This window comes from Lipotes vexillifer, unplaced genomic scaffold (genome assembly GCF_000442215.2).
Source record: "Lipotes vexillifer unplaced genomic scaffold, Lipotes_vexillifer_v1.1 scaffold213, whole genome shotgun sequence".
NCBI classification, from domain to species: domain Eukaryota; kingdom Metazoa; phylum Chordata; class Mammalia; order Artiodactyla; family Lipotidae; genus Lipotes; species Lipotes vexillifer.
The window spans coordinates 2,162,443-2,178,810 of NW_006780610.1; the positions used below are offsets into that span (position 1 = coordinate 2,162,443).

Consider the following 16,368-nt stretch of genomic DNA (forward strand, 5'->3'; position numbering starts at 1 on the left):
GAGCCGACTCCAGCTTCTCTGAGCTTCACTGCCACCTGTGGGCCGCGGCTCGGAGCGGAGCCCCCTTTGTCCTGTGTGGCCCCCCCTAAGAAGTCCTCCTGGCGGGGCTCGGGGTGCTGGGGGCTGGGGAGATGAACGCTGCGGCCAGCAGCTACCCCATGGCCTCCCTGTACGTGGGTGACCTGCACTCGGACGTCACCGAGGCCATGCTGTACGAAAAGTTCAGTCCTGCGGGGCCTGTGCTGTCCATCCGGGTCTGCCGCGACATGATCACCCGCCGCTCCCTGGGTTATGCCTACGTCAACTTCCAGCAGCCGGCTGACGGTGAGTATAAGCGGTGGCCACAAGTCCGTGGGCTCTCTGGGGACCCTAAGATTGCTTCTCCGGGCAGGTCCCCACCCCCGTGGAGAGGGCATCGCGACAGCACGTTGCCGCGGAAGCCCTAGTCGGGGACGGGCCATGGGGGTTGAGAACGCGGGATCCTGGCATCAGACGACCAGAGTTTCAGTCTTGCTTCCACAACACTTGCTAACCGGGTGACCTTGGGCTAATGGGTGCTGTTGGGGCTGGAGCCCAAGGAGGCTGTAAAACAGGACCAGAAGGAAGTCGCTGTCATTCCGTATGTGGGCGGTTTGCTCTGTGAGCCTTGCCTGGTCAGTGGCCAGGTGTTCGGGCCCCTCACAGGCCTGCGGAAGAGACAGGATGATTGAAACACAATTACTTAAAAATTTTTACTAGGCAAAGCTGTTGCCCCCTTCCCTTACTGTACCCTGGGCTAAGAGTCTGACTTTGTGCTGATAAGGGGTTTTTCCGGGCAGGTAGAAAGCAGGGGAACAATGTTGTGTGTTGAACTTGAGCAGGCACTTGTGTTAGCACCACCAGAGTGTGTGTGGTGCTGGGCCAGCTCCCTCCTCTGTGTGTTTGCCATCGGGGCAGAGGAGTTCTTTCTCTGGACAAGCCCTGGGCTGTGGAGCGTGGTATGCAGGTAGTCTGGGGAAGCGCCTCTTGGAAATCCGCTAGGCTGGTGGGGATTATCGCCTCAACCTGTGCACAGTGCTTTATACTTGACAAAACCCTTTTACTTCATCCCATCTGAAGAAAATAGGACTTCTGAGGGAGAAAAGCAGCTGCAAAAGGTGGGAGGCTAAGCTGGGACTGTGGGTGCAGTGCTCTGCCAGCCCTGACTGGGGCCATAGCCTGGAGCGTGGAGAGGTATGCTGCAGGCCTGGCCCGAGTGAGGCCAGAAGAAACCTAATCAGGGGCTGCACGTGACTCCAGAATAAAAGGGAACAACTGTAGAGACCATTACTGGGAGAAACAAGCCATTCTGTGGCCAAGGATCTCCGGGTCCCTATTTTTGTCGCCACTTTGTTCACTGTCCGTGAAGCACAGAGGATGTCACTTGCCCAGGATGCAGCGGAGACCAGAGAATTGGACTTGTTGAGAGACACAAGGCACTGCTGCCGTCAGTTCAGTGTGCTCTGAGTTGTGTCTGGCCCCAGAGCACAAAGAAGGTAGCTGAGTGTGGCCTTTTAAGGGGGGAGTAGTGGGCACATTGGCTGTTGTCTGCCTCCTTGACTCTTCTGAGCAAAAGTCCTGTCACTTAGAGATAGTAGCAGAAGCCATTGGTTAGTGTGTCTGCCAACACATACCTCTGCAGGACCTCTCCCTACTATAAATAAGTGCAGCCAGATTTGTCAGACTAAGCCGAGTTGCCTTGTGCAGCCCTCTCCGGAAATAGACGGGAGCTGTGTTGAAATGGGCCGCTAATTCACGCAACACAGTTAGGGGTCCCAGGCTGTGGATCACAGAGTCCTCACAAGCGAGCCCTTCTTTCTGTGCTGGACTCGCACTGACTTGGATCTGCCGTCCCCCCTTTCCCTGATCTCCTCCCCTCTCATGCTGAACCAGCCCACCTGAGGAAAGTGGGAAAGATGGTTGGAAATAGGGCAAAGGAGATACCTTGCTGGCTGACTGGACAGCTGAGCCTGTGGAGGGGCAGAGTTAGGGATTGTGTCCCTGTTTTAAGTGAGACAGTGCCTTGAGGCGGGAGAAACACCCTCTACCCCCATCCCTTCATGGAGAAGGAGATTCTGGGAGATGTCAGTGCAAGAGTCAGGGGAAGTGGGTCTGGGTCCTTTTTACTACCAGTAAAGAGAAGTGTTCTGCTGACAGGTAAGGGTTATTTTGGTCTCTGGTTCTTTAAATGGTCTCCCGTGGTATATACATGGATTGGGTTGGGAAGCTAAGGAAGCGTCCCCAAGCACTGGGTTGAGAACTTTGTTGGGCACCAGGGCATTTGAAAGTCCTGGAATTCCGTAGAACGCAGATGAAGGCTTCTAGATAGCCTAGAAACCACTAGGTGCAGGGCCTGCCTCCATTGTCAACTTAGGCAGAAAGGGGTTGCAGTTTCATCCTTCTTGTCCTGGTGATACAAAACATTTCCATGTGTGGCCATCATTTTGATGATTGAGGCTTTTTTGTCAGAATCAATTTCTGTTCTCAGAAATTGAAAATATAAGAAACTGGGCTGAAGTTGGAGATAGCACATTTTCCCCAATCGAACGCTCACAGGTTTTTTTAGTCATTTGTCTCATAGACAGGTTGTAAACTAAGTGACAGCTAGTTGATAATGTTGATGCGATACCTTACTGAAAAAAGTCTGCCATTAGTTTCTTAGTCAGTAGTTAGCTATACCGTTTAGCCATCCTGAACATAAGTTTCTCCATTTTATGAGGGATCGTTTCACCTCTTCCACCTCCATCCTGGTGGGTAGTAGGCTGCAAAGTCGTTTATAAATGATAAAGCTTAGTCAAATGTGAGGTGTTATTTGATCCTGGTGCTATAAACCTATTTAGATTATCTTGCATAACCTCCTTACCCCAGAGGGGTTGAGACTTCTGCCATGAAGGAGGACGATTAGCTAGAACTTAGCCTCAGTAGCACTGCAGGCTAGAGGAATCTGATGTCCTTTAATTTTGATAGAGTTGAATTTCATCAGAGTGCTTACCTTGAAAGTTCTGGAGTTATCTGTTCCTGGGATGGTGGCAGGTAACGTTTTATATCCTTGACTGAAATATGTTTGTCTCTTGCAGCTGAGCGGGCCTTGGATACCATGAACTTTGATGTGATTAAGGGAAAGCCAATCCGTATCATGTGGTCTCAGAGGGATCCCTCTTTGAGAAAATCTGGCGTGGGAAATGTCTTCATCAAGAACCTGGACAAATCTATAGATAACAAGGCACTTTATGATACTTTTTCGGCTTTTGGAAACATTCTGTCCTGCAAGGTAAACACTGATTAAATGATTTCAGCAGAATAATTACAGAATCATGAAGACAAATACCAGATGGGGAATTGCTTGGAATTTGGGTGACTGGGTATGATAATTTCCAAAATGCTGGAAATGGCTCTGAAGTCTAAAAGTTCACTGCAGCAAACCTCGGTGCCACAGCCCAGCATAAACCAGCAGGCGCTTTCGTGTCTTTGTTTATTCTTCCCTCTGCCTGAAATATCCTTCCTGTTTTCTAGCTTTGGAAGGCATCAAAAGGTTTCTCCTGGGGAGTGGGGGGCTGGAGAGTGCCAGAGCAATGCCTCCGGTCTCCAGGAAGCTGTACTTAGTCACGTTAGAAGCATGAATTCACCTTCGTCCTTCTCCACGCACCTGTTATGTGGAGCATTTCGTACAGCTTGTGTGGTGGTGGTTTACATGTCTGACTCCACGCTAGACTGAAATTCTCTTGTGGGCTTGGGAAATGGTTCGTCATTCTGTAGCCCTGTGGTTTTGCACCCAGATCTTAATATATTTTTTTAATGAAGTAAGAAAACATTTGGAATAGCAGGAGCTTAATGGTGGCTACCATTTTTAAATGGAACATTATTGGGTACCTGCTGTAGTCTCCTGCCTTTTGAACATGGATGGGCTAGAGGCCTCTCAGACCCAGGAGCCCACACGGCTCTCGAGTCTCTGCAGCTGGGCAGTGGCGCTGAAGTGGCCCGCCTTGTCTTTGACAGGTGGTGTGTGATGAGAACGGCTCTAAGGGTTATGCCTTTGTCCACTTCGAGACCCAGGAGGCTGCCGACAAGGCTATCGAGAAGATGAATGGCATGCTCCTCAATGACCGCAAAGTGTGAGTGTCCCAGTCCGGAGCAACAGCCGTCGCATGAGCCAGCCGTGGCCCCACCTCGGTATTAACTGGCACACACAAGGCGGCTACTGGTTCTCGGCCCAAGTGTGGCCTGCTCCTACCTCTCCACTCCAGGGCTGGTGAGTCTCCCTGCCCGAGCCGTGGCAGCCCTTTTGACTCGCCAAGGTGGGCTTTCTGCCCAAGCCATGGCTGGCCTGCCGCCTCTCCCTTAAAAGCATCAGTCTGTGGGTTTTGTGAGCGTCGGCAACAGGGGCTAGCTGGAAGGCAGCTCTTAAGCCCACTCTGAGCAGGGGTCTTGGCCAGCAGCAGAGTGGAGAGGGCCCTGGGCTGACCAGGAGCTGTGTACTAGTCATGTGACCTTGGCCTTCTGTGATTCAGGTCCGTGGGGTCACTCGCTAGGGGTTGATGCAAATTGTCCCCTCCACGTGGCTAACTTATGACTCAGTGGTCTTCAAATACAAGGCTGGCTCCACAGCAATAATTAATTTGGCTACAATGAAAAGTCTTATCCCATTGCAGAAGACTGTTCATAATAGACCTTGTTGCTTTGGTGTGGTTATTTCAGAATGGAGATACGGGGATCTTAGTTAAGCCATGCAGGGAGAGAAGGGACAATAAATCTTGGTTATGACAAGCAAAAGTCATTTCTGTCCTTTGTGTTACTGAACAGACCAGGGGATGGCTTGTGTTAATGATGTGCATGTGCCCAGTGGTCAGGTCTTCTAAAGGTATCACTGGAAAGAAGCCTAAAGATTTTTCACGTATGGATACCTTTCCCTATTAAGTGTAAACAGCACCAAAACAAATAAAGTAAAAAAAGCAAAGGCTACCTCTTAGTTCACTCCAACAGTCTCACTCCTAGGATTAACCACTGTTAACAGTTTGGTTTGTATCCTTCCAGACCTTTTCTATGCATTTACATAGATGCACAGAAATGAACGTTTTAAAAACATGGTCATCAGGTTTCTTCACGAAGGCAGTGTGATGTGGTAGGAGGAGCCCTGGCCTGATCCAGGAGCCCTGGGGCTGGTCCTTGTAGGACAGTCCTGCCTCTTTCTCTTTCTGCTGGGGAGTTGGGACGTCTCTGAGCTTGCTCTCTTGGTGGTTGGATGGGAACTCGTGTGTTTTAACCTCTCCTGTCAGCCTTTAACCTGCATTCCTTCGGGCCCCTGGAAATCATGTTTTGTTCCTCTGAGTGATCACTGTTTTTCACGGTTTCTTTTTAGGTTTGTGGGCAGATTCAAGTCTCGAAAAGAGCGGGAAGCTGAGCTTGGAGCCAAAGCTAAGGAATTCACCAATGTTTATATCAAAAACTTTGGGGAAGAGGTGGATGATGAGAGTCTGAAAGAGCTATTCAGCCAGTTTGGTAAGTCAGGGTCCTTTGCCCCATGTGTCCCCTTTCACAGTCCACCAGACCTGGAATTCATCTATTTTTACTTAACAGATGAGCCCACCTAGACCCAGAAGTAAAATGCCTTGTATGACAAAGGCCACAGGGTAGATAGGAATAGACTCCAGGCCTCGGCTCTTGGCTTCATCCTACTTTGTCCCATCCCCAAGGCCATCTCAGCAGCTTGGTCAGAAGTAGAAGGCCAGGCATGGTGCCTCTTTCTTAGAGTCCATCTGGACTCAGCAGGAGCTTGCTTCAAGTGGGCTCCTAGAGAAGCCTTCTCTCCTTGAGCTGTGATAGAGTTACTAATAGTTCTGTCTTTGGTAACAGGTAAGACTCTAAGTGTCAAGGTGATGAGAGATCCCAGTGGGAAATCCAAAGGCTTTGGCTTTGTGAGTTACGAAAAACACGAGGATGCCAATAAGGTGAGAGCACCGTGAGGGTCGGGGAGGATTTGTAGGGAGTGGCCCTAGTGTGTGGGCAGGGCCTTGCCAGCACATGGTAGAGCGGAGCTGTAATTGTCTGAGTACCTAGTAGTGATGCATGGTCACTGTGCTCTGGAATTGTCTTCCTGAGGGATTTCACATAACTGTTTTCAGAGCACTTGGCATGTGCCCATCACCTCAGCTGTTCAGCCCTGTAGGTTGAAAGAGTAGGGCAGGCGTTTGTTCCCATTCATAGGTGAGGGAACCAAGGGCCCCGAGTTGCTGATCTGGTAAAAGAACAGTAGCTGCTTCCGGGAGAACCACTGTGCTAGGCCCTCAACATGTATCACTCAATACCCTGAAAGAACCTAAGAAATTTAGTGGCAGCCAGATTATCAACCTAGGCTCATGTCTACCATGCTTGTATTTATACAGCTGTACAGTTTTTTCACTGAATTATCTAGACCAGTGACCCATTTAAATATTAACCCCATTTTACTGATGAGGAAGTTTGGATTGGCTTAGCTGACTTCAGAGTGAAATTAATTTTTAGCCCTGTAGGGAAGATTTTTCTCTCAGACTATTTGGTGGGACTTAACAGACCTCCAGAGCAAGGCCCCTGCCTCTGCATCTTGATTTAAAATCATGTATTTCCTCTTCAGGCCGTGGAGGAGATGAATGGAAAAGAAATCAGTGGGAAAGTCATTTTCGTCGGCCGTGCACAGAAGAAAGTGGAACGGCAGGCCGAGTTAAAGCGAAAATTTGAACAGCTGAAACAGGAGAGAATTAGTCGGTATCAGGTAAGAGGTGGTCTCAGCCCAGCCAACCAGCAGGGGCTGTACCACAAGATGTTGGCAAAAGCATCCTTAGTTTGGCAGGCTTTCTCTTTGGGGACCATGAGTCTCCTCATTTCTCTCAAGATCATCAGGTTTAACAGGATGTACCTACCAGATACAGCAGCAGTTCTGGAACAAGGATGAAGATAATTTATTCATTTAGGGACTCTATTCTGGAAGCCTCAGCCTGTTGTTCTTAGTCATGTGCGTTCTGTTTACTTAAATGATACCACTTTGTTTGGAACGGTGTAAGGAGAGCCCTGCTAGGTCAGTGATCAGCCAGACCAGCTGTGAGAAAGGCTGGGACTGTATCGATGGTCCTGTCAGAGTCTTCAGCAGTAGATTCTCAGCCTTGAGCCTGCATCAGGATCCCCTGCAGGGCTTATGAGAAAACAGATTGCTGGGTCCCACAGCTTCTGATTCATTAGGTGTGGGTTCTGGCCTGAGAATTTACATTTCTGACAAGTACCCAGAGATACTGCTATTGCGTGTCTGGAGCCCATATTTTGAGAATCACTGTCTTAGGAAGTGTGTGAGGTATAGAAGTGCAATTAACAGATCTTTCTGCTTCAGGGGGTGAACCTCTACATTAAGAACTTGGATGACACCATTGATGATGAAAAGTTAAGGAAAGAGTTTTCTCCTTTTGGATCAATCACCAGTGCTAAGGTATTTTATACTGAGTGTGGGGATTGAAAGCAGAAGTTGTAAACTTGCAGAGGTTTATTGCATTTGTTTCATTGAAGGAATAGGATCTAAATTTTCATTTCTGAGAGTAGCTACCACATTCATCTAGCAAATTCCTCCTGGCATTCGGTTACCTGTCTGAGTATATGCTCTGGAACATGACATTTTGTTAGGTTAACATTGCACTGTCTCCCATGTACTGGGATGTGGAGATGCATCTGACTCAGTCCCTCCCTGCCAGCCCCCCAAGAGCACCTGAATCTTTCCCATTCTTTGCTGCTTTGTGCTGGTGTGGGGACAGATGGTGCCACAGCATGAGCAGAGGAAATCCAGACGGGTTGTCTTTCACTTGTCTTGAGGCCTGTCTCTACAACTCTGCCACACTTATTCCTTGAACAAAGGTGTTTGAGGATTTTGAAGCTGGGGTTGGGAACTTCCATCTGGTGTCCTAAAGAAGGAGAGGGGAGTGGAAAGTTTGTTTTCCCGTGTTTTGCAATGTGCATCATCTGCTTGATTTTCTTTGATATGATAGCAATTGAGTTAGCTGTGGGAGTAAGTACAAACCCCCTTGTGAAGATAAAGATGAGAAGAGAATGCTGGTTAGGTGAAGATGTTGTATTGTGTGTCCTTAGTGCTTTGGGTGTGTGGTGGGCACTCGTGGCATCGGAAAGTTTTGGGGTATAGCCTGATGCAGACTCTATGCCTGCTCCACAGAGGTGAGGCAGATGTCACAGAGTCCTCCAGGGGATGAGAAAGGAGGCCAGCGGGCCAGTAAAGACTTGGTGACCCTGCCCTGGCTCTTAGCTTGTCACTCACAACCCAGGAGCATTATCAGTGGTCGCAGGGCGTTGGCCAGAAGCCACCTCCAGGAATTTCCTCAGTTCCTCACCCCCTCCCTCCTATCACCCCCGTGACGGGCCTCCAGCAGCGCAAGGAATGATAGTCTCTCTTAGCTGACCAGCACAGGAGTCAAGATGGCATTTGCAAGAAGAGAGCAAAAGAACCGTATCTTGAAGTTTCCTGGCGCCATGCCCAAGATCAAGGTGTCACGTTACTTTCACACACCTTACTGGTCCACCTCGTTGGTAGACAGGTGTTGGGTTGCTACACATCTTTACTCCCACGTCCTCCACCTCAGGAGGCTCACCAGGCGGTGAGCTAAGACATGAGTGAAATGTAGAGATTACAGAGCGAGACTAGAATCCAGCTGCTTGTCTCCCGGCTGGTTGTAGTTCTGCTGTGTTTACTCTCATTGAATTAATGGTGGCAGTCATTGATTTTATGACTCCTGCCCACATGTATTTCAAAAGCGTGTCCTAACCTTGCTAAGAGCTTACTAAGTTTTGTTCACCAAGGTCTTGGGCAGATGAGTTTTACAAATAAGTTGCTTGATGCTAATGTCCAGATCTCTGTGAGTTCCCAGAGATAGCTGTGCTTCTAGGTACGAGGAAACATCTTTGGGTTCCTGGTTCAACCCTTAGCCATATCACAGTATTGGGGAACTTGAGTCACCTGGGGATCTAAAAAGGGAAAAGCTTAGTTTCTCCCTTTAGACTTTGTGATTCAGTTGGTGACTCAGTTTGTCTGGGGTCCATCGTGGGACTGGACTGTGAAGCCTTGACCTAGACCTGGTAACTCTTGCAGTGGAACCCAGGTTTTAACACACAGACACCTTTGTCCTAAGTGGCTGGTCTCATTTTGTAGGTGATGCTGGAGGATGGGAGAAGCAAAGGGTTTGGCTTTGTCTGCTTCTCATCCCCTGAAGAGGCAACCAAAGCAGTCACGGAGATGAACGGACGCATCGTGGGCTCCAAGCCACTGTATGTCGCCCTGGCCCAGAGAAAAGAAGAGAGAAAGGCTCACCTGACCAACCAGTATATGCAGCGGGTGGCCGGGATGAGAGCGCTCCCCGCCAATGCCATCTTAAATCAGTTCCAGCCTGCAGCTGGGGGCTACTTTGTGCCAGCAGTTCCACAGGTGGGTATGCAGTATGCTCATGTCTCCTTGTAACCTGCCTGCTGATAGCTGCTCCTATAGTCCGCAGTGGTTGGGGAGAGGGATTTTTGGATATTGGAGTTCTAGAATGTCACAGTAAAGATCCTTCAAATAAAACAAGGAAGGACTTAACTCGTGGTTGTGCACACACAGTGGCAGGGGTAAAGTAAAAGAGTCCCTGTTAACTGGCCGTCCCTCCCCCAAGCTCTTGAGTAGAGAGCGCCTCTGTCCTGAATAATTAGCCTAGGGCCTGGTAGTGAGACGAGGTGAGATGAGATACTTCTCTAGTGTGGCTTCAGGTCCTTAAATAAAAGGGCTTGGCTGCTCTTTCTTACAGGCTCAGGGAAGACCTCCATATTACACACCTAACCAGTTAGCACAGATGAGGCCTAATCCACGCTGGCAGCAAGGTGGGAGACCTCAAGGTAGGTGGTGGGGAACAGTGATTTGATCACCCAGGATGTACCTGTCCTGGCCTCCCCTGCCTCCCCTCCCTGCCCCCTCTGAGGCACAGCCTAGGTTCGGCTGTGTCGTTCATCAGTGACGTGCAGTTTTAAAAAATTAATTAATTAATTAATTTTTACATCTTTATTGGGGTATAATTGCTTTACAATGGTGTGTTAGTTTCTGCTTTATAACAAAGTGAATCAGTTATACCTATACATATGTTCCCATATCTCTTCCCTTTTGCATCTCCCTCCCTCCCCTGCCTCCCTATCTCACCCCTCTAGGTGGTCACAAACCACCGAGCTGATCTCCCTGTGCTATGCGGCTGCTTCCCACTAGCTATCTATTTTACGTTTGGTAGTGTGTATATGTCCATGCCACTCTCGCTTTGAGTGACGTGCATTTTTTGTCTCTTCACCAGGCTTCCAAGGAATGCCAAGTGCTATACGCCAGTCTGGGCCTCGTCCAGCTCTTCGCCATCTGGCTCCAACTGGTAATGCTCCGGCCTCTCGTGGCCTCCCTACTACCGCTCAGAGAGTCGGTGAGCAAACTGGCCTTGAAGTGTGGCCCGGGGAGGAGGGAGTCAGGACGACTAGGCTCTGCTCAGGGTTGGTCAGTTCGCTGGGCTCACCGTGTTGTCCGGTCCTGGTTCTTTACTCTTAGCTGTGTGCTTAGGTGGGTACTTAAGGAGCAGGGAAACAGTATGAGTTCTGAGTGTTGGTTCCTTTTAAGATTCTTTGCCTCATCGGTGACTCACGTGAACAAGGTTAATTGTAGAAATTTGTTAGCTGAATGACGACAGAGGCAGCCTGTTCTTTGGGTGGGGTTGGGAGATTCAAGGGACTTTTTTGCAGATTATGTCCTGTGTTCCAAGAGGTGGCAAGAGTTGTATGTTTTCTGTTGGCTCTTCCTTGAAAGTAGCGGTAGCGGCCCCATGTGTGATGTGTGCTGTATGAACATGCTTTGGAATTGCTCCTTCCGTGGGACGTGGCCAGTTGGACATCTGCTGCCAACACTGATGTGCATTTGCTGGTCTGTTGTAGGGTCTGAGTGCCCGGACCGCTTGGCTATGGACTTTGGTGGGGCTGGTGCCGCCCAGCAAGGGCTGACTGACAGCTGCCAGTCTGGAGGTGGTATTGGATGCACACAGAATGGGGAAAGATGGGATTTGACGGGTCTTTGCCCAGACCGATGGGCTTTAATTTTACTTGTCCTTTTCCTAAGGTGTTCCCACAGCTGTGCAGAGCCTAGCGCCTCGTGCCGCTGTTGCTGCTGCTGCTCCTCGGGCTGTTGCACCTTACAAATACGCCTCCAGTGTCCGCAGCCCTCACCCCGCCATCCAGCCCCTGCAGGTGAGGTCCATCAAACAGAACCCTAGAAGGGTCCCCCCCGCTTCCACATGATTCAAAAGCTGCCTTCCTTGGATTCCCTCAACAGGTATTAAATGCCTGCTCTGTGTCAGGGAGCCGTGTCCCGTGTGGTGACCCTGCCCTTGGGGGACTCTCTCTAGTGGGAGAGAAGGGCTTGCAAGTGTTCTTCTGATAACGGTTGGCTCAGCAATGCCCCCGAGGAGGCAGCTGTGCTTCCTGCTCTCCTCACTGCGTGCATGGGCTCTCTCAGCTCTTTGAAGCTTCCATTTCACTTTCATATCCAGTGGTCGAGTTGATCCTTAGCTGCCGTCCAGGTGACTGGGTGGCAAAGAACATCTTAGATGAGAGGTTCATCTTCAGAGGTATTAGGCTGGGTGGAGGAATTGGACCTGGATCTCAGGTTCTCTAAGCTGGAGCCGCTATCTCTATTAGAGTTGTGCCTTTCAGGCAGGCCAAGCAGCGAGCTTGTGGCAGAACTTTGCAGTTTGCTTGGAGGAGCTGTGCTGGGCCTTGCTTCCTTCTGCTCTGTGCTCTGAGTTGGAAATTTCGCAGAACTTGGCACTGTGAGAAATATTTTTGCCTATAAGACCCTACTTTTAGGACTGTGACTGGTATTGACGGTCCTCAGCATTTAATACAATAAAAACATGCGGTTCAGTGAAAGTGATACAGGATGTAATTATAAGCATTTCCTATTCATGTCCTTCGACCCAGTCTCTACTGGGAATTCACCCTAAAGGAAAACTAACTTTCAGGAAACGGCTACACGTACAAATGTTCATGGTACCTTATTTATTAACAAGGCTTCGATATCTTGGGCAGCCTTGGCTAAATTATGATCATTGTAGCCTTGAGTAAAGTAAAATCATTTGGTAAATGATTGTGTAGCATTGTAGGTTTTTCTTAGTCATTTCCCTTCTCTTCGAATAGCATGTGGCATTTTAACTGTGGTTGGTTGTGTATTTTGCTCACACCACTCTTCCTCTCCCTCAATCCCCAAGACTGCAGTCAGTTCCCTGACAGCAAAGACAACTACCTCCTTCTCCTCTTTAACTCAGTAGACTCGAGTGGTTGGGCACATGACCACTGTCACTGTACTTACCCGGGTGCTAATCCGCTGCCTCTCCTGGTTCCCAGGCACCCCAGCCTGCGGTCCATGTGCAGGGGCAGGAGCCGCTGACCGCCTCCATGCTGGCCGCAGCACCCCCACAGGAACAGAAACAGATGCTGGGTGAGTGACGCACGTGCTTGCAGAAGAGGGGGCCAGAGGGCTTCCCTGGTGGCGCAGTCGTTGGGAGTCCGCCTGCCGATGCAGGGGACACGGGTTCGTGCCCCGGTCCGGGAAGATCCCACATGCCACGGAGCAGCTAGGCCGCTGAGCCTGCGCGTCCAGAGCCTGTGCTCCGCAGCGGGAGAGGCCACAGCAGGGAGAGGCCCACGTACCGCAAAAAAAAAAAAAGAAGAAGAAGAGGGGGCCAGAGCTGCTACTGCCCCGGGCACCAGCGTCCTTCCTCTACTGGGATGCCACTGGGTTTTTCACGGAATACCTTCCCACAGGTGAACGTTTGTTCCCGCTCATCCAGACAATGCACTCAAACCTGGCTGGGAAGATTACGGGGATGCTGCTGGAGATTGACAACTCGGAGCTGCTGCACATGCTGGAGTCCCCCGAGTCTCTCCGCTCCAAGGTGAGCAGGTTCCCAGACCCCCCGCGGCTTCCGCTCACTCGGCTCAGGAGGACAGGGGTTGGCCACACCCAGGGGCGGCAGAGAGAAGGGTCTGCTGCCCCTGTGACCTCCTCGTGCCTCGCCTGTGACCTGAAGGCTGCTGGCGCGTGGGTATCTGGGAAAGCGGTCAGCACCAGGAGAGGCCACCGCTGGGCCTGGGCGCCAGGGAGGGGCGGAGGGGCTCTCCTCAGGTGTCACTGACCACCTGGAGCTTCTCACAGGTGGATGAAGCTGTGGCGGTGCTACAGGCTCATCATGCCAAGAAAGAAGCTGCCCAGAAGGTGGGCGCTGTTGCTGCTGCTACCTCTTAGACAAGGACAAACCGTATGTTTGGCTCTTTCTATTTTCTGCAATGGTTATGACTCTTGAACCATATCCCTGAAAGATTAGGGGCAATGTATATGTAGAGCCGTGTTTCTATCCCTTAACCTGATAACTTGGGCAGGCTGTCACCTGGGTTTTTTCTGTCACCTGGATGAGTTAATATGGAAAAAAGAGAGTCCTGGTGGTAAATTAGAAGACACAAACAACCGTTTTCTCCATAAAGAGCACCTGGTTAGATCTTTCTCAAGAATCACCTTGTTCGTCTTGAATAATGGTGGATATATGAGGCATTGTCATAATCCGATCCCACAGCCTCATTTCTATGAGCATCTCCCTAGTTTGGCTTGAGGTTGTGAGGTCAGTTGTGTGGCATCCACAGTTTAGCTCTGGAAACACAGCGGGCAGAGGCCTTGGTGTCAGAGTGAGAGAGACAGACACAGCTGGCTACAGTTACAATGTGTGTTCCCGTCGACTTCTGCATTTGGGGGCCAGGGCCTCTGTCTGCAAGGACTTGGGGCAGTGAAGCTTAACTAGGACCTCTGACGAGGACTGGTGGTTGCCTCCAGATGGAGAAAAGAGAGGACCAAATGAACATGGGCAGAGGCAAGGGAAAAGAGCACATGGTAAGGGCCAGAGCTCGTGTGTTGGTAGGGCTTGACTTGGCATAGTCATAGCCCCTTGTCAAGGGCCTGAGCCCTGTCATTTTGAGTTTAAGCAAGGATGGCCAGGAAGGGTCAAGGTTGGGGCTTTACATACAAGTACCCTCGAAGGCACTGGTTCTTAACCAGGGGTGCCTTCTCAGAGGACATTTGCCAATATGTGGAGACATTTTTGGTTGTCACAACTGGGAATACTACTGGTATCTAGTTGGGAAGAGGCCAGGGATGCTGCTAAATGTCCTGCAATACACAGGACAGCCCCCACAGAAGAATTATCTGGGCCAAAATGTCTCTGGGCACCAAGGCTGAGACCCTGCTCTACAGTACTTACATCAGAGATTTCCGTGCGTCTCTGAGGTTTTCTTGATTTTGTATTCATAGTGTCGGTGCTTTTCTTTTCAGGATTCAAAAGCCAAATAAACCCTCATGGAATTCAGCTCAAGGTTTGAAGACGTCCTAGCTTGTCCTATGGACCTCAACACCAAGAACCACAAATTGCAAGTTTAATAGGTCATTTTGTATCAAAAGGTCAATTATGAAGCACCTAGAATTTTTCAATTAAAAGAATATATTCTCTGGGTTCTGATATGGCCCAAACAGTGTTAACTTTTTTTTTCTATTGTGAGTTTTGATTCCCCCCCCCCAGAAACTGGTTTTATTTGATGTACCCAAGTCTTAAGTTTCTCAATAAAGAAAAAATCTCCGTAAAACTGCCTCTGTTTTTCTCTGAACACAGTTTTCATTTAAATTCCAGTTTTCACTGCAGGTAATTTTTGGATGTAAATAGGGTCAAGTGAAGTTCTGTATATCTTGTCATCCTTTCCTGATGGTTATAAGATTATTTTGGATTAGCAAGGTGTGCAGAACTGTCCCATTGTGTTCGACTGTGGGAGGACCTTTATATTGGGAACAGAAGTCTAGTACAGTCACAGCAGACCTTGGGTCTGGCACAGGAAAATCGGGTAAAGGGTGGCATTGGCGTGCTTTCCAAGGACACATGGTGAGACACGCAGAACCTATCTTGCCTCTCCCTTGGACTGTGTTGCTCGGGGTTTGCCAGTCCCCTCTTATCTCCTACTGTCAGTTTATCCTGCAGGCAGGTCCACTTGCTCAGATTTTGCAGCTGGCAGTAGGAAAAGTTCCCAGAGATCCAAGTGGCTGAAGGCCTAAGTGTTGTGTGGTTCCTTTAGTCCTTGAAGCGACCTTAACCTGGTCAGGGTCAACTCAACTGCTCTACTTGCCCTCCCTGTCCTGCAGCAACACTTTTTTTTTTCCCTTCCTTGAAACTTAGCAGGCTGTTCTTCCTCAGGGCCTTACCCAGGTGGTCCCTTTCCCTGGAATGTTCCCTGGTTTGTGCCTCTTGGCAGTTTCCCCTTTTCTCAAGGTATGCTTTCACCTTAACCGATGTAAAGGCCCAATCTAATGTAGGTTCTCCTATTTTCTAATGTCCGCAGTTAATGCGAGCATGTGTGTTTCTTCTATTAACGTCAGACTGTCCCTCCAAACCTAGCTTCCTGGGACCTGAGCAGTGTGGGAGCCTGTGTGCCAGCCGGTGAGGGGGCGGGGCTGTAGGCGGGGCCCAGGTAACGGCGGAGGAGCAAGATGGCTGCCACCCAATGGGTCCTGAACTAGGGTGAGCTGGCGTGGAGTTGAGGCGGGGCTCGGACTGAGTCCAAGTTGGCCGTGTGGACTGGGTGCAGACCCGGGGCCCCAGGCGGCATGTGGCAGCCTGGGCTGGGGTCTCTTGTGGGGGTCTACCCCTCAGCTTGTGAGTGGCATCTGTGAACTAATGGCTTTGCTGGGCCCTACCTCTGCCCAGATCCCTTTCCCCTCTGACCCTGGACCCTGGGAGGTAGTGAGATTTGTTATTGCGACCTCAGACTGCATCCCAAACTGTCATGCTCATTCATTCCCTAAATTCTATAGCCCTGCCCCCTTAGGTAAAGGAACTCCAAGAATAGTTGGGAAAGTACGGAAATAGCCTTGCTACGCGGGTTGGTGAACTCTATGATGCTACTGTATGGCAGTGTTAACAAGAAGCGGGTTGGGGGTTTTGGGAAATGACCACTCCATCCAGAGAGGTAAGGGCAAGCTTCCTGGAGGCACAGGGGCCAGAGATTTGAAAGATTAGGAGTTAAGCAGGTAGCTAAGCTGGAAGAGGCTGTTGCTTGAATGGAGAGGAGCGAGAGTGAAAGCCCAGAGGGGTGAAGCAAGTAGTTTGTATTGGGGAAGCAAGGAGAGAAGAGGCTAGAGAGGTGGGCAGGGCTCAAGTTCTGAAAGTCTTCCGTGCCATGCTAAGAATTTGGATTCTGTCCTGTGGTCATTGGTGAACTTTTGGAGACTATTTGGCAGGTCAGTGA

General features: G+C 49.9%; 1 protein-coding gene and 1 pseudogene across 3 annotated transcripts; both read left to right on the forward strand.

The window, feature by feature from the left end:
* PABPC4 (poly(A) binding protein cytoplasmic 4) lies at positions 1-14,721 on the forward strand. Of its 3 annotated transcripts, XM_007453774.1 has the most exons (16): positions 1-324; positions 3,096-3,289; positions 4,015-4,130; positions 5,375-5,514; positions 5,869-5,963; positions 6,626-6,763; positions 7,373-7,468; positions 9,191-9,463; positions 9,819-9,906; positions 10,350-10,421; positions 10,972-11,058; positions 11,153-11,280; positions 12,436-12,529; positions 12,856-12,986; positions 13,247-13,349; positions 14,411-14,721. In XM_007453774.1, the coding sequence occupies exons 1-15, from the start codon at positions 132-134 to the stop codon at positions 13,334-13,336; spliced, it is 1,935 nt and encodes a 644-aa protein (XP_007453836.1). In that variant the 5' UTR covers positions 1-131; the 3' UTR covers positions 13,337-13,349; positions 14,411-14,721. The 3 variants fall into 3 exon arrangements, with proteins under 3 accessions (XP_007453836.1, XP_007453837.1, XP_007453838.1); XM_007453775.1 differs by lacking the exons at positions 10,972-11,058; positions 14,411-14,721 and having other exon boundaries at positions 132-324; positions 10,350-10,469; positions 13,247-13,336; XM_007453776.1 differs by lacking the exons at positions 10,972-11,058; positions 14,411-14,721 and having other exon boundaries at positions 132-324; positions 13,247-13,336.
* The window catches only part of LOC103090910 (peptidyl-prolyl cis-trans isomerase E-like), a 22,961-nt pseudogene continuing 20,887 nt past the window's right edge, over positions 14,295-16,368 (forward strand).

Coding starts and splice junctions, on each gene's coding strand:
- PABPC4 (XM_007453774.1), top strand. CDS start 132: ATGAACGCTGCGGCCAGCAGCTACCCCATGGCCTCCCTGTACGTGGGT. Junction 6,764..7,372: donor AGAGAATTAGTCGGTATCAG/GTAAGAGGTGGT, acceptor TTTCTGCTTCAG/GGGGTGAACCTCTACATTAA. Junction 9,464..9,818: donor TTGTGCCAGCAGTTCCACAG/GTGGGTATGCAG, acceptor TCTTTCTTACAG/GCTCAGGGAAGACCTCCATA.